At 37.8% G+C, this 18,128-nt stretch overlaps 2 protein-coding genes across 2 annotated transcripts in view; one reads left to right on the forward strand and one right to left on the reverse strand.

The window, feature by feature from the left end:
• The window catches only part of MED12L (mediator complex subunit 12L), a 316,418-nt gene that overhangs the window by 97,339 nt on the left and 200,951 nt on the right, over window positions 1–18,128 (forward strand). Inside the window, exons 12-15 of the mRNA XM_045851889.1 lie at window positions 1,138–1,269; window positions 3,780–3,906; window positions 6,144–6,358; window positions 8,715–8,891. Coding sequence (XP_045707845.1) covers window positions 1,138–1,269; window positions 3,780–3,906; window positions 6,144–6,358; window positions 8,715–8,891 — 651 coding nt within the window. The remainder of the gene's footprint in view (window positions 1–1,137; window positions 1,270–3,779; window positions 3,907–6,143; window positions 6,359–8,714; window positions 8,892–18,128) is intronic.
• GPR171 (G protein-coupled receptor 171) lies at window positions 12,188–18,035 on the reverse strand. The gene is made up of 2 exons (XM_045851267.1): window positions 17,959–18,035; window positions 12,188–14,197 (listed from the first exon to the last, which is right to left on the reverse strand). Exon 2 carries the CDS (start codon window positions 14,146–14,148, stop codon window positions 13,189–13,191), a length of 960 nt encoding a protein of 319 aa, XP_045707223.1. The 5' UTR covers window positions 14,149–14,197; window positions 17,959–18,035; the 3' UTR covers window positions 12,188–13,188.

Consider the following 18,128-nt stretch of genomic DNA (forward strand, 5'->3'; position numbering starts at 1 on the left):
CAGACTCTGTATATTCTTCCAGGAAATGTGCTCACAACTATCATAATCTTAATTAAGCTTGTGGATTTTATTTTTTAAAATATATTTTATTGATTATGCTATTACAACTGTTCCATTTTTTTCTCCCCTTGATTCCCCTCTGCCCTGTATGCCTCTCCCACCAGTGTTCCCCCCCAACCTTGGTTCATGTCGATGGGTCATAGATTTAAGTTCTTTGACTTTTCCATTTCCCATATTATTCTTAACCTCCCTCTGAGCTTATGGGTTTTAAAACATTAAGAACATTTCATACAGCGTATAAGTGCTGACACTATTTGTTTTGGTATAGTGTTTATACAGTGGGGCAAATATTAAAAACTTGCAGTTGATATTCCATTGGTTGGCAGGAATCCTCTAAGAGGAAAGGCCAGATTGCATGAAAGGATGATCCCACTGCTGACTTATCTCATCCTCTCCCCTCTCATCCTCAGTGGGTGGGACCTGCTGAGGGGCCACGACAACTACTGCTCACGTCCTGGCGGTGGTGCTGAGCCCTTCATAGACCCAGGCTGCTGCCATTTGTTGACTGTGTCTGCTTTTAACTTTCATTTTATTTTCATTTTTTTTTTGCAGCCATTTTTCACGTGTGTTGTTTCTGTTGCAGTGGGTCTTTGATTGGCAGCCCACCCACCCCCACACTCTGTTTCTCTAAGTTTCTCATTGGACTAGGCGATTTGATAACGTGGCTGTGAGTGAGGGCCTGAGGGGTCAACAGTAGTGTGAAGTGCCAGGGCTTTGTAGCAGCTGTTCTTGACATGTGTTGGTCTGTTTCCCTTTCTGTTGACTTTTGAAATTACATTCTGGAGGATTGATAGGGCTAGGTTATGATCCTGTGCACGTGAAGGCTTATGAAATTCTAATTCTCTTCGAAATGTCACAGATTCACCTGTTCTAAGTAAATAATTTCCTTCCCTATGACTAAAGTTTTACTCTATATTTCAATTACAACTAAGATTTGGAAATGCTTTGTAAAATGACTAATAAAATGTAACAAAAAAGCTTCCAAGCTTTAGACAATTGCATTGCTTGCTTTTCCTGACTCTGACTGGGTGACTGTTTCATTTGATCTGGCTGGTACCCCTTTCTCTTGGTCACTAGGTCGCCCCCAATGACGAAGCGGTGGTGACACTGTTGTGCGAATGGGCTGTGAGCTGCAAACGGTCAGGCAAGCACAGGGCGATGGCTGTGGCCAAGCTCTTGGAGAAGAGGCAAGCGGAAATTGAGGCAGAGGTAGGTTGTTTTCTTCCTACTTGTTGAATGCCATCACTTAAAAATAATGTTTTGGGAAGGATTCCATTTTCTTATCCTTGTTATGCTGTGTTTTTTCTTTTGAAGGAAAATGGGAGAATGTACGAATTCACATAACGACTTCATAGTAGGCTCCCTCTAAGTTAATGAAGCCAATAGTTAATACATTGGACTAACTTATAATTATCTTTTAAAATAAAACTTTAATATCTGAGAACAAGGAAATCTCCCTTTGTGAGGTTAAGATACATACATATACATGTATGTGTATATATTTTATATTACTGTGTATGTTTGTGAATATGTTTATATGTTATGAATTTTAAGGCCACATAATGTTTTAGTGGAACCAGAAACACTTTGTGTCTATCAAATTATAGATACTAATTTGTATTATTTTTTGAGATTGTATTCTGGCCTCAGTGAAAAGCAATTAAAGCCTCAGAAGTAGATTATCAAGGGAAAACAAATCTAACTTCATAGACATTAGCTTTTGTTGAAGGGATAGGGAAAGTTTTTCAGTGAGCTTTCTTTCCTGCCTGTGAGATTCAGCAGCAGGGACCCCTCCAGAGAAGGCGTGTGTGAACTGACCAAGCCCTGCCGTCTCTCACCCGGACACCTGCAGGGCCTTCTCCCTGTCTCTCTGCAGCCGGAGCCATCTTTTCAAAGTGGAAACAGACCACATTGTCCCCTCACTAAAACTCCGTGACGTCTCTGTATGTGGCTCACAGAGCCTGCCTTTCCCACCCGTCTCCCCTGCCTTTCTCCCCTGGGACACACAGCTGCAAGCCGCCTTGGTCTTCCTGTCCCTCCAAACTCGCTTTTACCTTTGGGTCTTTGCTCATACTGTTCCTTCTGGTGGCATATTCTGCTCCCCACTTCTTACATGGCCAGTTTCTTTCTGCCATTTCTATTTGAGGAGGTGTTGCTTTCTTTGTGGCATTCCCTGCGTGTGTCACCTCCTTAGGGAGATCTTCCATATACCACCTTATCTGCAGTGAACGGGGCCCGCCATACCTCAGTCACTCTTCTCACGCCACTGTTTTACGTTCCTCATTGTCTTACTGTTTAATGCCTGCCTCTCTCTAGAATGTAGGCTTCACAACAGGGACCTTGGCACCCAGAATAGTGCCCAGCACATAGTAGATGCTCAGAAAATGTTGCATAGATGGATGAGCACTTAGCTGACTCTCTGAGACTGATAATGCACCCACTTCCTAGGAAGCTATTAGAAAATGAAATAGAAAGAATATTTTCATTGACATCTCTGTTGGGAAAGTACTGTTCCAGGTACAAAAGATCATATTGAAATTGGAGCTTGAAGATATTGAAGTTAAGGTGTAAAACACGAGCCCATTGTACAGTGTGCAAATTAGGAAAAGTGTTTCATACTTTTTCTCTTCACACATATTGATAGATAACAGTGAATTCTACAGTGAATTCTATTCTGCAGTGAATTGCAATGATTAAACTTCAGTAACTAAAGTTGAATTTTTCAGACTTCCTTGTTGCTTTTGGATTAATGTTGTCATCCCTCCCTTCCCCCCATGTGTCCAGAACACACACACACACACACACACACACACACACACAGAGTCACTTTTAGAAGAGGTGCACACATAGATTACTTTGTCATTTTAATAGGTATAAATGTATTCTTTCAGAGATATTTAAAATAATTGATTTCTAATAAACATTTTTGAAATTTGATCTTTGTAAAGAGATGATGGCTTGGAGAAATATCAATATAAAATTAGTATCTAATATTAATGAATAAGGATTAAAGTGATATCAAAAATAATAGAAAACAAGGATCTGATTGCTTCTAAACAGTTTTCTTTTCTAGTCTTCTAGTAAGTTCTGTCTAACTAATACACAAGTTGAAGAACTTGTCCAAATGGATTTCTGTCTCGTGAACTGTGGAGATTTGCAGAGGTTCTGAGAGATCTTACTGGTGACATGTGATGAATCAGTGAAAGGCTCTTGTTGGAGAATTTGTGTTAGCTTTCTCATTGGACACCACACCTCCCCACACACTCTCGTAAACACACCCACTGGACAGAAACTAGCACAAAAGAATCAAACTCAATGATACATGCCCAAATGTTTCTTAGGGAAAGTACAGTTAAACATGAGCTCAATAAAAATGAAGACACCTCAAATTACTTTTAGCAGTTTGCACAGGGATAATGAGTCCTTTATTTTGTACTATGTTGTGTTTTCAATGGATACACAGTACTGTGCAGAGTTTATAATGCATGTGAATAATATTTTCCAAAAGGGTGTTGTTTGAACATTTGAATTGTTCTGGGATAGTTCCCTCAACTTTTAGAAATTATATTTACCTAGTATGCATGGCCCACAAATATATACAGAAGTCTTAATTAATTTTACATTTTATCTGGGAACTTAATAGAAGAATAACAAATTCATGACCCACTGACTGTACTTGTCCTTTATAATTAACTGTGCTTGTTTATTTTTAATCTTAGAGATGTGGGGAATCAGAGGTCTTAGATGAAAAGGAGTCCATTTCTTCGGCATCTCTTGCTGGATCTAGTTTGCCTGTTTTCCAGAATGTTCTGCTGAGGTTTTTAGATACCCAGGCCCCCTCATTGTGTAAGTAAATGTTTTTGCTTCTACATATTAAATAAGAGAATGACTCCCTTGTTTTTTGAACTGATTCTTATTTTTTTTCTTACTTGTATCTTTTTTTAAAAAAGATTTTATTTATTTATTTTTAGAGATAGGAGAAGGGAGGGAGAAAGAGTGGGAGTAAAGAACATGGTTATGAAAGAGAAACATTGATTGGTTGCCTCTTTCACATGCGCTGACCAGGGACCAAATCCCCAACCCAGTTATGTGCCCTGGCTTGGGATTGAACCGGTGGTCTTTTGCTTTGTGGGCTTCATGACCAACCAACTGAGCCACACTGGTCAGGGCTCTTATTTGCATCTTATCAAAAGTTCTTCGCACTGCATGTAATGTACATTTTACTGAGCAAAATTTCTGTGGCATGTTTTCTTTGGAGACTTTTGTGCAATTTTAAAATCGGGTGAACTTCAAAGGCTTAAAATTTTATATAGTTAAAAAAATAAAGTACCTCCTTCCTTTATATTTAAGTGGACTAATTTTCCCTTTCTAGATCTTTCTTACCAAAATAGGTCCTTTGATGTTTCACTATATGTTGTGATTTGGAATTTTCTCTTTTCAAACCATTTTCTAAATTCCGTGTTTTCTAACTTTGTATCTTAAAAGGTGAACAGTAATCAAACAATAGCACTTTGTAACCAGGTCTTAGATACAAGGAAATTATTTGTTAAGATGGTTGGCCACTTGCCAACTCTCTTGGATGTTCATGTCATCTTAGGTACTTTTTATTTTTTTCTGTAGTTGGTGGGAAGTTGAGGGTTTGGGGAGTAAACAACCACCTGGTGGATTTATATTGTGGGTGGACACTAAAAAAACCATGTATGTGAGTTGAGTGGGCTTGATCTTATCCTGAGGCTTTTATATGTCAAAGTACAGCAGGGAGGGTCTTAGGATAGGTAGTGATGGAACAACAGAAAAACGGCACAAAGTGGAAAGTGATGGAAAAGGGAAGAAAAGAGTGGAGGGGAGGGATAGGGAGACGTTTGTGGAGAAAGCGGCACAGCAGCAAGAAACAGTAGTGCTTCTGCTTGCTCTGAGAAGGGCCTCATTTGGGTTGAGTGGCTCCTTTCTTATTTTTGTCATTTGGTGGCTGGTCTAGGCGAGAGGAAGAGACAGGGCTGGAGTCAAGCTGGTGGGTGGTATGTGGGGAACAGTAAGTGAAACAGGGAAAATGAAGTAGGAAAGTGAAAAGACAGAAGAGATGCCAGATGGAAAATACACGGTCAGAGATGGAAATTAGTAGCTCTAACTCTTAATCTTGTGTCCCGGGGGAGACGGCGTTTGCTGTGTGCTTTCCTCGTCCTGGCTCACTCCTGTTCTCTCTTTGGGAAAAACTTCCTGACTCTACGGCTTTGCTGGTTCTGGGTCCCATTTTCTGTCAGAGAAAGCTGTTTTGTTTCTCTGTAGAGGTTGCTGTCAGTGAATATGGTGGTGGGTGAGAGCAAACATTTAGGCTTAAGGTTTAGGGCACCAAGTGTCATGCTGTCTGGATCCATCTTTTTGTCTCTGTGAGTGTGATGGGGCCAGGGGCTGAGTTAAGACTGAGATGTTAGTCTTAACATTGTTTAACCCCTCAAAGTACTGATATGAAATTTTAGAGTACAGTTGCAATATTAAGAGTCATAATGTAAGTTCAATAGACTGGTTATGAATTAAAAAAAGACTGAAGAGCTCCTGTTTGTGCCCCTTTAATTTCATTTTTTTCCTTTTTCTTTTCAGTGAATCCCACTCACTTTTTTTTCAAATACTATTTGCACTGTGGTTCTATTGTGGAGTCTCCTTTAAAGTAGTTCACAGTGTGCTCCACAATACACGGATGCACTCAAACTATAGAAAACAGTCATGAGCAGTTTTAATAAAACCAGAAGACAAAAGTATAGGTCTGCTGTTTTTTTTTAATCTGAAACTTTTTGGGTTTATATTATTTTTAAATGGTCATTCATTTGCCAGGGACCACTGTCTTTAGATTTGAAATTGTACTTAGCATACTGGATAGTATTTTTCAATTGCAGTGGGAGAGTTAAAACCTAAGTGCCATAGTGCTTCATAGTAAATTTTCCAATGATCTTTTATTTTGTAAAAAAAAAAAATTATGAAAAGTGGTAAACATATTGTTAAACCTTAGCTATTGTTTTTTAAAAAATATATTTTTTATTTTATTGGGGTCAGAGGGATGAATTTTTGGTTGAATTCTTTCTTTCTAGCGGATCCGAACAGTGAATGTGAAAAGGTGGAGTTTGTGAATCTGGTGCTGCTCTTCTGTGAGTTCATCCGACATGATGTCTTCTCCCATGACGCGTACATGTGCACCCTCATATCCCGGGGAGACCTGTCAGTCACGGCCTCGACGCGGCCACGGTCCCCAGGTGGAGAAAATGCTGACGAGCACTATCCAAAGGACCACGACGTGAAAATGGAGGTAATGGCCCCGGGAGTGGTGTTCCTGCTCCACACCCTCTCCTGCCCCCTCCTGCCGCTCTCCCGCCCCCAGTTCTGCTGGGACCCACTCTGAGGAGGAATATTTTGTGAGAGAAGGGTGATCACTTTTTAACTGTATTCTCTTGTTACAAAGCTCATTTATTTCTACTCCCCACTCACAGAAACAAGTAGACTATAATTCAGATCTTCCAAATTTTTTTTTGGATCCTCTAAAACTATTAATGGAAAGATTTGACAAGCCATAAAGTTTTCCTTTGGATTGGAATTATATGCTTTCAGTTTTATGTATTTCTAGTCCTCAGTTTTCCTTTAATGTTGTGCCTCAAAGTCAGACTTGTTTTGGCCTTAAAGTCCTGGTTCAGTTTTTGTTCAAAGGAGCATCTTCCCCAACATGTATTGTTTGTTATTTGTATCACTCTTTTATATATAATGGGAAGGTCTGTTTTAGTCTTAATGCATTGTGTTTTCATTTCAGTTAATTAAAAACTTAATTTCTGTTTTTCAAATGCTTTAAAATTATTTTTTTCAACAAAGTATATTATGATGTGAGTAGGACTTTATAATTTTCTGCCATTTTCTGATATTTTGGACATTGTTCCAGATAGTTAGGGAAATTTTCAAGTCAAAAAACAAAATAAAACAAAAACCCATGAAGTTGGTGATGGGAAGTAGTAGAAAATGCTGAGCGATTGTGACAATTCCTTAAATAAAGCTTCATATTGGTTCTGTGAGAGTTTAAGCATATAATTTTATATTTTTAAAATAATGGCTATACTTATTTAAAAACCTGACATTAGAATTGCACACATTGGTTTATGGTTTATACTCTTAAGATTTGGTGACTAAATGGTACAAGAATTTAAAAAAAATATTTCTTTGATATAAATACTTTTGTTTCTAAATTTATCCACAATATAAGTTATGTGGGGTAAAAAAAAAACCTAAAGTTACTTTAGCTGTTTAGGATTTTTTTGTGTTTCTGATTTTTCTTTTCTATTCTTGGATATCAAGTAATCTTATATCTTAGATATACTCTTAGATTTTTCTTACTAGGAAAAGTTGGTGAGCATGTGACTGGGAAGAACCCAAAGAAGGAAATTATGGTCAGTTTGTTTTTATCAGGAAGTTTTTATAAGGAAAGAGGTTGCACACTCTTCCCTTAAAGTATAATGGAAAGTATGTTTCTCATTGTGAGGACAACTAATGTGACTTTGCAAAGCAATGCATGTTTTAAAACTTCTTTATTTTTGGGAATAAACACTAGGAGGAAGTAAAACATAGAATGGTTAAGATGTTGCACTGTCATGTTTTAGCTTCAGTTTCTTAATGAACTACAAAATTTACACTGTGATTTTCTTTCTCTGACAATTATCAGGAACAGACTATTATGGCACATATGGGCATTGACTCAGGAACTACTAATATTTTTGATGAAGTAGACAAGAGTGACTTTAAAACTGACTTTGGTTCGGAATTTCCAGTAGGTTCAACCTTCAAATTCTTACTGACTATTAACCCCTCCCCCAACCCCTCCCCCAACTTGCCTCCATCCTTCTGTTTCTCGTACTGGAGTGACCTGTGTCCTTGTGATGTAAATGTGATCCCACCATACTCCTCCTAGGGCACAGTCCAGCTCCTTCGCAGCTGCCTCCTTTCAGTTCATCCTCAGTTTGGGCTGCACTGCCTCCTTTGGGAAGCATAACACTCCTGTCCTCCTAGTGAACTGCCTGGGACTCTTCTGTTCATTTTGAGGCCATCATCTCTCAGGAGTTAAGGGGTGCAGTGGTTTTACCATGCCAGTTCTTATTGATTTGCTGTGTATATATTTAGCTCCTGAAATAATAGCTTTCCTGGCTCTGGACTTGCTATACATTCTTTTACTTTATCTAAAATTATGTGTTCTTCCTCTTGCATCTTAATGAGTAACTCTATAAAGAACATTATTTACGGTACAGACTAAAACCTTTCTGTCTGTTCATGACTTAGTTAATTATTCCTGTGTTTTTATAGAAAACACAGCCCTAAGGGGAAAACAATGACCTATAAACTGATTTTATCTCTGGTCCTCCAGGAAATGTAGCTGTGCACATTTCTCATGTGTGTCATTGTCACTGTCTCATCTTCAAAGAGTAGGATGATGGTGCGAGCCTCCTGGTGATCTAAAACGAAGTTTGTGGAAATGAACAAAATTTCTGTATATATTTTGGTTAGTGGTTAAATAAGGAAAAGTCCCTGTAATAAGTGTCTTGTGTCTTTGGTGCTGTGGTATGCAGCACTGGGTTTTGGCTTCACTCTCTTTCATGTACAATCTCCATTATTTGTTTTACATGACTTAGATTTTTTCTCCCATGCCTGGAGAGCCCTGTGAGAATGCCAACCCTTCCTTGGGCAGAAGAATGTCGGTTAATGGGGAGAAGTTGCTGAAGAGAGAAAAGCCGAGAGAGTTAATTTTTCCATCTAATTATGACCTCCTGCGACACCTGCAGTATGCAACACATTTTCCTATACCTCTGGTAAGTCCTCGCTTCAAGCAGTTGGCAACCTGATTATTTCATTATAGGCTCATTAACCACTGACTATTCAACTACTTGCCTGAGTAGTCCATATGAAAGTAGGTGAGTGCCTGCATTCATTGCTTCTTTGGTTATATAATTTGATCATATAGCTTAGGTACTGGTGTGGTCCAAATTCGTGGTGTGATACTACTGGCTGACTAGATTTAACAGAATTTTCTATATTAGTATCCTTTTTCATGAACATTTGAGTCACTGCAAATAGTGTCTAAATTTGTTTTCCTGCTTCAGTTTGAAACTCATTTATTGAGTAACATTCATGTGCACTGTATTCTGGTAGGTACTTTTGGTATTATGCAGATGAGTAAGAATTTTGGGGCACAGGAAAGATGAATAAGATAGGAGGAGACAAATATCTATAAAATGACAAGCTTTGAAATAAGTGCAATAATTGAGTAAAAATTCAATTGCCCACTCAAAGGTGGACCATTTGACATTCTTGGGTCTCTTCCAGTCTGCGAGAATAAATATTATGAAGTTGATTAGGACTTCAGAGAAGGGGCTGTGTGTGAGATGAATTTGGAGTTTGACCCATTGAAATTAAGAACTGGGTAGTGCATGGGAAATACTTGCCAGGAAATTTAGTGTCTGATTCATAAAGAGTGATGTGCTTTATTCTAAATGGAAACAAGTTTAGTTTTTTAGTATTAGTGGTAAAGATAGGGCCAGGATCTGTAAATGTTTTTATTCTTAGGTTCACTATCATTCTTCTTAGAATTTTGTTTTGTGTAACTTTAATGAATAATTTTCATGGAAGACTATTATTTTAACAAAACTGTAATTGTGAAGTATATATTATGCTATTTCCTTGCAATCTTTCAGGAATTTTGGTCTGCAAACTAAATTTTTGTTTACATTTGTTTATTGGTTTGTTTATTTTTGTTATTTTGGAATTTCCTCTGAAATAACTTTCAAAGTCACTGTACTCATGTATTTTTTCCCTTTATTTTAATTAAGAGCCCTTTTTGTCATGTTAATTTTCCTGTGTCCACAGCTGTGTCCAAAGTTGCCATAATTCTTGTTTATCACTGGCTAATATATCAACATTTTCGGCTGTTACCTGTGTTACTCATTGTTAATATACTGGGATAATCTCACAGTTTATTTAGGGCAGCAGAAAGACTAGCCTGATAATTTAGAGATGTGTCCTGAAGTACCATGGATGAACTAGCATGATATCTGGAATTTGTTCTAAAATAGAATTAAAAGAGGGAGGCAGTAATTGAAGTTCAGAGTTTAGTTAACAGTAAATACATTGATGTTACTTTCCCAGTTTTGACAAATGTGTCATGGTTACATGAGGCATTAATGTGAGAGCAAATTTGGATGGAAGGATATGTGGGAATTCTGTACTATATTTGTACATTCTTTATAAATTTTATATTACTTCAAAATAAGAAGTTTATGTAAAAAAAGAAAAAATGGAGAGGGAAAATGAAGCAAATATTGGGAAAATGGTGAAAATGGTTGACATTGGTTGAGGACTCTGTGCTCTGTTGGGTAGGCAGAGCTTTGCAGCTCTCCCTCTTCCAAGTGTCTAGGTGGCAGAGCAGCATGCTGCCCGAGCATGGACCTTCTTATTCTTTTGTTCACGTGATTCTTAGCTATAAAGTCATTTGCAGCATTTAGTATTCTAAAGACTGTCTGCTTCCTTGGAGGAAAGAACATGAAAGATTTCTAATGGCTAAGTGTCATGATAAATTAGGACATAATTCAACTGTATTGTAATCATTAAAAGGACTTCTAGGAATTGATGTGGTAGGATATACTTAATAGCCTTCCATCACCACTTGCCCTGATAACCCCATTAATTGGAATGTCATTTAGAATAAGCCATCAGTAAAGGGAAGTAAAAGTACATATATACTAATGTAACATTAACATGAAGAATGCTGTAGATCCTGGTTCTCTTCCTTACTAAAAAAGAAAAATTTGACTAACTTAACAGGCATGTGGGGGAGAATGTAAGAATATGGTATTTTAAAAAAGATTTTGTTTATTTACTTTTTGAGAGTGGGGAAGGGACGGAGAAAGATAGGGAGGGAAAAACAGGTGTGAGAGAGAAATATCTGTCAGTTACCAATCAAACACACCCCAACTGGTGACCAAACCCACAACCCACCCATGTGCTCTGATTGGTGATTGAACCAACGACGTTTGGCTTTGTGGTCCAACCAGCTGAGCCACACCAGTCAAGACAAGAATATGATTTTTAAAATAGATTTTTCTTTTTTTCTACCTCTTGCTCTAAGATGACACCCTAGTGACTGAAGGCCAAGGTGAGAGGACTAAAGGGGACTCAATGAAAATATTCTGAAAAAAAAAACAAAAACAAAAAACCCAACTAGTTTTATGAATGCTGTTATAGGAATGATGTCTTGATCTGCCCATGAGTAAAAACATGTTCTTAGCTCCCAACAAGCAAGCACAGGTTCTAGCACATAGGCATTCTACCAGCCTGTAACTTAGGTGAGCCATTTGTACCTTGTTGTGTCAGATCTGTGATGCTGGTGGGGCTCCTAGTGTTGTTAGCAGCTACCTAGAATTCAGTACTTACTGTGCTGTGAGTGTAATAGGCACTTGATCGTGCATTTTCTCTTTTATTATTCTTTTCAAACTCAGAGAATATATTTATGAAACTGTAGACAGAGTTGTCTTTTGTCAGGCTTTAGAAAATAATTCTAAATGCAGATCTAAAAATGAATCTGGAATCAAACTTGTTAGCTTCTAGGAACAACACCATTTCTTAATCATTGGAGCTAATGTTACTGGGTTAGTAGTTGTTTTACTATGAGCTTTTCCTTTTGAGATGAAAAAACCCACAAAATCTTATATGTGCTTGTTTAAACTTCCCAATCTTTTCTCTAAGTAAGTCTTTTCTTTCACCATCTATTGGATTTTTCTGCATTACTGGCAGTAGAGAGACTGAAAGGTGTGACCCTGAGCACTGCAGTTGCCCACACGTGAATCAGCTGGCCCCACATGGTCAGGCTAATCTTCAGGATCCTGAGTAGCTGAGTAGCTAGCAACACGGTGGATCCTATACACTGTGTTGCTAGCAGGGCCTGGCTATGTGGAGTTGGCATGTCTATTTTAAGACCATTTGGTGCTATTTTTCCATAACTTTGAGTTTTTAGTTCAAAAACAGTTTGTATAATTTAACAGCTCCCCTTCAAAATGCTATAGGGTCTATTTCAAATTACTACAAAATAAAAATAACCACTGGGCTTGTCATTACTAACAGTAGGAAATCTTTATTCATAACTTTCAAGTAGAATATAAGTATGTACAGTACATTAAAAACTACCCATGCATTTCCAAGCCTTTTTGGAAGTAAAAATTTTTAGTTATTTTGTCAGAAACAATTAGATGTTAACAATTGGAATAGTGAACTAAAAGTTTACCTTCTTTGAAGTGGAGGATTAAAAATAAATCAGTCTCAGGTGATTTCATGTAAAAAATAAGTTGGCTTTTTTGTTGTTGTTTTCATTTTTTAAGTGACCAAAAGGGCTGTAAATGGTGTTGCTGAAGGGGTGTATGGCAACTTACGTAGACTTGATCGTTGTCCCTTGAATGATGAAGAGGTTAGGGGCACTGACCCCTCACAGTAAAGATTCTGCATATAACTTTGACTCCCCCATACTTAGCTACTAATAGCTTGCTGTTGCCTGAAAATCATACTGATAGCATAAGCAGCTGATTAACACATATTTTTATATGTTAGATGCATTATATGCTGTACTCTTATAATAAAATAAGCTAGAGAAAAGAAAATGTTATTGAGAAAATCATAAGGAAGGGAAAATACGTTTATAGTACTATATGTATTTATTGAAAAAAATTTGTAAGTGGACTCGTGCAGTTCAAATCTGTTTACAGGTCATCTGTATTTTACATATTTTATATCAAGAAGTCAGTTCCAGGTATTTAAATGAATACCTCACAAGTACTTCTGTGTCTGTGTTACAGAAGTCATTTAGGTGTCATGGATATTGAAGAGTTTTACATTGGTTCAACAAGAATTTTTAGTCTTTTTTTGTATAAATATTTGACTTAAGGAGTACGATCAACCAAGAAATACTGCTTGGTTTGCATTTAAAAACTGCTTCGTAGTAAACCAGGTCACATTTGCGAGCTGTCTATCTTCACAGTCAGAGGCTCTCTTTTCCAGTCATTTTATAGTCATTGTCCAGCAAGGGAAGAAATTACAGCATAAAATTATAACATGATCCCATATTTATACATCATTTTCATCACTTGATTTTTTTTTCTGAGCCTTGCTGCCTTTTTGTGAAACAAAAGTCCCAGTGACCTTTAAGCGGAATGCCTTTGAGAAGTGATAGTATAGGATGGGATCAAAACACAAGTTCGACACAGCCAGCAGCATCGTGGCCTCCTTGGCCTTGAAGAGTGAATTCCTGGTCGAGCAGTCAGATATGACTTCGGTCTGGCTGAGTGTGTATGGGATTCGGACAATGTGGTAAGGAACAAAACATATAATGTAGGCTGTGGTCACTAAAAGTATATTGATGAGAGCTCTTTTCACATTTGAATAATTTTCATTATCTTTGTTTCTGTAGAGTTGTCGAATTACAAGGCAGTTTGATATTAAAATGATGACTGAGAAATTTAAAAATATGGCCACACATATGAAGTTTGTCATCAGATGCCAGTTTTTTCCAATCTCCCTTTTGAATTCCATGCATCCCACATTCAGCTTTTCCTCGATGTCTTTGATGGGTATCAACATATTTGGCACCATTATAAGAAGGACCATTACCCACACGACAGCGGATATCATTTTGGCAAATCCAGGTTCTTGTATTCGATAAATTTTGCAGCTGTGTGTCAACTGAAGACAGCGATCAATGCTCACAAACGCTAAGAAGATAATTGATAAGTACATGTTAATGTAGATGAGGCAGGCTGTTACTTGGCAGTGGAATATCCTCAGCTTCCAGGGTGCCACGCCCAGGTCAACAACAATTTTCACTGGTAATGCCAGAGTCAGCAGGAAGTCGGCTGTCAGCAAATTAATTAAGTATATGCTTACGCACCTATGATTTGTGTTTTTCTGTATGAAAGCCCAGGTTGCAAAACAGCTTCCAATAAATCCAATAAGGAAAACTAAATAAAAGAAATATGTGAATGGCTGCAGATTTCTGTAAACTGGACAGAAGGTAGAACTGTTTGTCATCTTGTGGGACAGTAAGAATGATTTGTCTCCAAAAAATTTTTTTAAGAGTCTGTTAAAAAAGAAGTGAAGGGAGGTTAATAACTAAAATTAGAAATGATTTTCTTTAAAAACCACTTGTATTCACAATACCACAGTCAACAATCTTTCTAGTTCTTAGAATTTTATTTAACTTAATAGATCATGTAGACTGGCAGGAACATCTTATGTTATGAGGAAGCCTGGGTTTTCCATGGTCTGATTTTGTGTGTTTGGGAAATCCCATGTAGGTTTGCTTCTAGAAGGGATATTTTTGACATCACACTTTGGCGTTCTGATAGGTCTTGTTACCAGTTGGATTATAAGTTGGTTTGCAGAGGAGAGAATTACACTGAAATTCTGAGACCTAGAGAGAGGAAACTAGGGTAAAGTGGTCTGCTTGTGGCTGAGCCTGAAGAGATGTCATTGAGGCCACTGGTTTTCCTTTCTCACAGATGGGTAGACTCCTAACGCTCGGGGGCCTGGTCTGGGGGGGCTGGTAAGGGTGAACAAAAATTTGTACTAAAATATAAAAGAAAGTATTTCAAAAGGTGGCCCTTTACTCTCCAACCTGCTAGAACATTTTCACAATCAGAATTTATTATATTTTTCTTTTTAGCAGGATGAGTTGAAGGATTAGAATCTGGTCTAGAATTGATGCTTGTTGCATCCTTTTTCCTGGCTCTGGTTTCCTCATGGAGCAGATCTGTGAGCCTGCCTGGTTGCGTCCAGTGACCCGTGAGCACGCGGAGTGTGGCCAGTCCAGTTTGACATGTGTTGTACATGCCAAGCACACACTGGGTTTTTAAGATCTAGTACAAAGCATTTTAAAAAATAGTACAAGCAGTAAAATTGTACTAGTTTATAGAAATAGTACAACAATTAGTAAAATAGCTCATTAATATTTTTATACTGAGCATATGTCCAAATATTTTTTGATGTATTAGGTTAAATATATTTGAATTAATTTCTCTTGTTTGTTTTTGCTATTTTAAGTGCAGCTACTAGATAATTTTAAAGTATCTTTGTGGTTTGCATTCTATTTCTGTTGGACAGTGCTTGCATAGATGTTTCTGTATTTTCAGTGTTTTTAAGAAAGTTCACAAAGAATGTATTTTAAAGGTGTCTAGAACAAGGATGTGTGGCATTGGTGACCAAACTCTCAAAGAGAAGCTCAGTTATATTAGTACCAAAACATCTGAAGTTAACACTTGAGTGTTTTTCTTTCTCTTTCACTGTGGTTTTGCGGCAGTCAAGCTCAGAAGTAGAAGACAGAGCCTTAGATTAGAACCGCCGTGATCGACGCAGTGTGATGTTCCCTCCGAGTTAAATGAGCTGGGCTTCATTCGCTGCCTTTGACGGAGTCCAGCCAGATGCTCACTCTGGAGGCCACAGCTCCTCCTCTCTGGTGCTGCTTCTTTGTACGCTCCCTCCTTATGCATATTAAATACCTTTCTTTTGTTTTAACAATATTATTTTTGTGTTTTATCAGGAAAAAAATTGAAGTATATCTTTTTAAATATAGTGACTAACAAATATGGTGGCTGACTAAGAAAGCCAAATAAGCGCATTCACTCAAACTTTTAAAAATTTAAAACAAAACCAAAAATCTCTGAAGGCTTTCTGAAGTTTAATTTGCTTAATTATTTAATGACCCACTGCATGCATCATGGAATGAGACAGTACGCAAGGGGGTTGGTAAGGTATAGATGTACATGGCCCTTTCTAAGTCAGTGCCGTTGAAAGGGTGCATGTCCTTCCCCTTTTCCTCCCCGAGATGGGACTTCAGGGCTCGAGAATGGTGTCATTCTGTACTAAACTCAGTGAAAATAATTAAGTGCTTTGTGTCTGGCACTGTGCTAAGGACTTTATGTGTACTATTATTAAACCTTCCATCATTCCTATCATGTAGGTGTTATCTGTGTTTTACATGTGAGGAAACTGAGGCACAACAAGTTTATGTGAACCTGGTTATGGAGCCAGGATTCCAAGCCAGACTGCCTGGCTTCAGAAGCTGTGTTTGTAAACACTCAATAACAACAACAGTAGTAATAATGATGGGGATGAGGGTCATTATTGCTATAGCAACCAGCTACTTTACTAAGTGCTTACTATGTGGCAGGAACTATATGCTAAGCAATTTTCATTCTTAATTTTTTTTCCTGAATACTAATAAAAGAAGTTTAGTCTTCATGTATTTTGATGTTTCATTTTATAATATATTTTTTAAAAACCAAACATAGGCTCTATCCTGTCAGTCTGACCCCCTTTACTTTCGAGTCCCCATGACCTGGTCCCTCCACACCATCCCCACAGCCTTCATTCCCACCTCTCTACTCTAGATGAGTGGGATCTCTACTGTTCCGTGAACTGTTTGCTTCTTCCTGCCTTTGTGCTTTTGGTTGAGCTACAACTTGGGGATGATAGGATTTTAAGGATGGAGGGACCCTTTATTGATAGCATCTGGTCCACTCCTAGACCAGCTGAGGAAGCTGAGTTCTGGCTCTTGGGTTTTGCTCAAGGGTTCACAGCTGGTTGGGACAGGCTAGGTTTGGACCTTGTTGCTCCTGTTCTAGACTTTCTGCCTTTATCCTTCCCGTACCCAAATCCTGCCTATTCTAAATGCTCTTCATGTCTAAATTCTAATCCAGGTTTCACCAATTACCTTATGACTCTGACTCGGATTTTTCATACTAACCATTTATTTGTACCCTGGGATCCTCAATATCCTTTCCCTCTTTGGGTCAAAAGCTAATGTTGGTGTAAATTCATCCGTGTCTCCCACCTTTGCTCACTGTTCCTTTATAAGTTGCTAGGATTTTGGTTTATGTTCTTATATGTCAAATGGGACATTATACTAACATAATAATGAGCTTTTTAAAGTGCCCCCATTGCTCATATGATTATACACTAAAGCCCCATTTTGTAGATGAATGTGTGGTACACAGAAGGATTAGGGAATGATTTGTTTTGGTCAGTGAATATTCTCTGCAACTGGGACTGGCCATATACACCCATAGTTAATATATTTAAAAATAATCACAGTGTGTCTATTTGTTTGATGATGCTTGAGATCATAGTGCCTGGCAGTTTCTTTTTATGAACCTCAGTCTAACAAAAGTCTGTCGCTTTGGTTATTGCAACAAAAACCAAATCTCTTCATTTAAAATTTTTGGTTTTGTCAGTTAGAGGTGACATTGTACTGTAATAACATCTGTGTTTTCCAGCACAAATTTGAAAACTAAATGCTTGATAAATATTTTGTAGACCACTTACTAGCCTGTGGAAATTTGAGGTGTCCAGAGGCACTCCACCAAAATCAGGAAAAGATTCCAGGTATCTCTTTTGTTTGGATCAAGTGCCCATTGCTTAGAAAATAAACTCATTAGATTTTTTTTATGGCAATCACAATGGAATTTTCTTTAAATTACCTACTGTAATGTATATAGAAGGAAGTCATTTTAAGAATTATTGTGCCTTTTTGTGAAGACCAACATGGCCTTTGTTCATCCAGTTATAAAATTTACTGAATAGTTATGCTCACCTATAGGTTAAGTATTCAGTCTTTCATTTATTAAGCTGCCTTTTTGAGACTGGGTGGGGTCTTCAGATGGAAGAACATTCTAGGGTAGGTTACAGTGAGAATCTAGTTAGAGTTTAAAAACTGGTGCCTTCTTACACAGCAACGTTCCTACATGTCGACATTTTCAACTTATTTGGTTTAAACACTGAAAATCATAGATTTCCCTTCCAAGGAAAGACACTTGAATATATTAAGTATTTAAAAAGACATACCTGGGGGTATCTTCTCTGAGCCTCAGCTGCCTCTCTCCGAGTCTTCAGAGAAGCTTGAGCCGCTACAGCAGTATCACTGTCGTACTAAAAATTTCCTTTCCTTTCCTGTGGTTTTAAAATGTTGCATATTGACGTAGATGAAGCTGTGGTTTGCAAAGAGTTTAACTGTA

The sequence above is a fragment of the Phyllostomus hastatus genome, unplaced genomic scaffold (assembly GCF_019186645.2).
Source record: "Phyllostomus hastatus isolate PE091 unplaced genomic scaffold, TTU_PhHast_1.1 phas_contig_86, whole genome shotgun sequence".
NCBI classification, from domain to species: Eukaryota; Metazoa; Chordata; class Mammalia; order Chiroptera; family Phyllostomidae; genus Phyllostomus; species Phyllostomus hastatus.

Coding starts and splice junctions, on each gene's coding strand:
- GPR171 (XM_045851267.1), bottom strand. CDS start 14,148: ATGACAAACAGTTCTACCTTCTGTCCAGTTTACAGAAATCTGCAGCCA.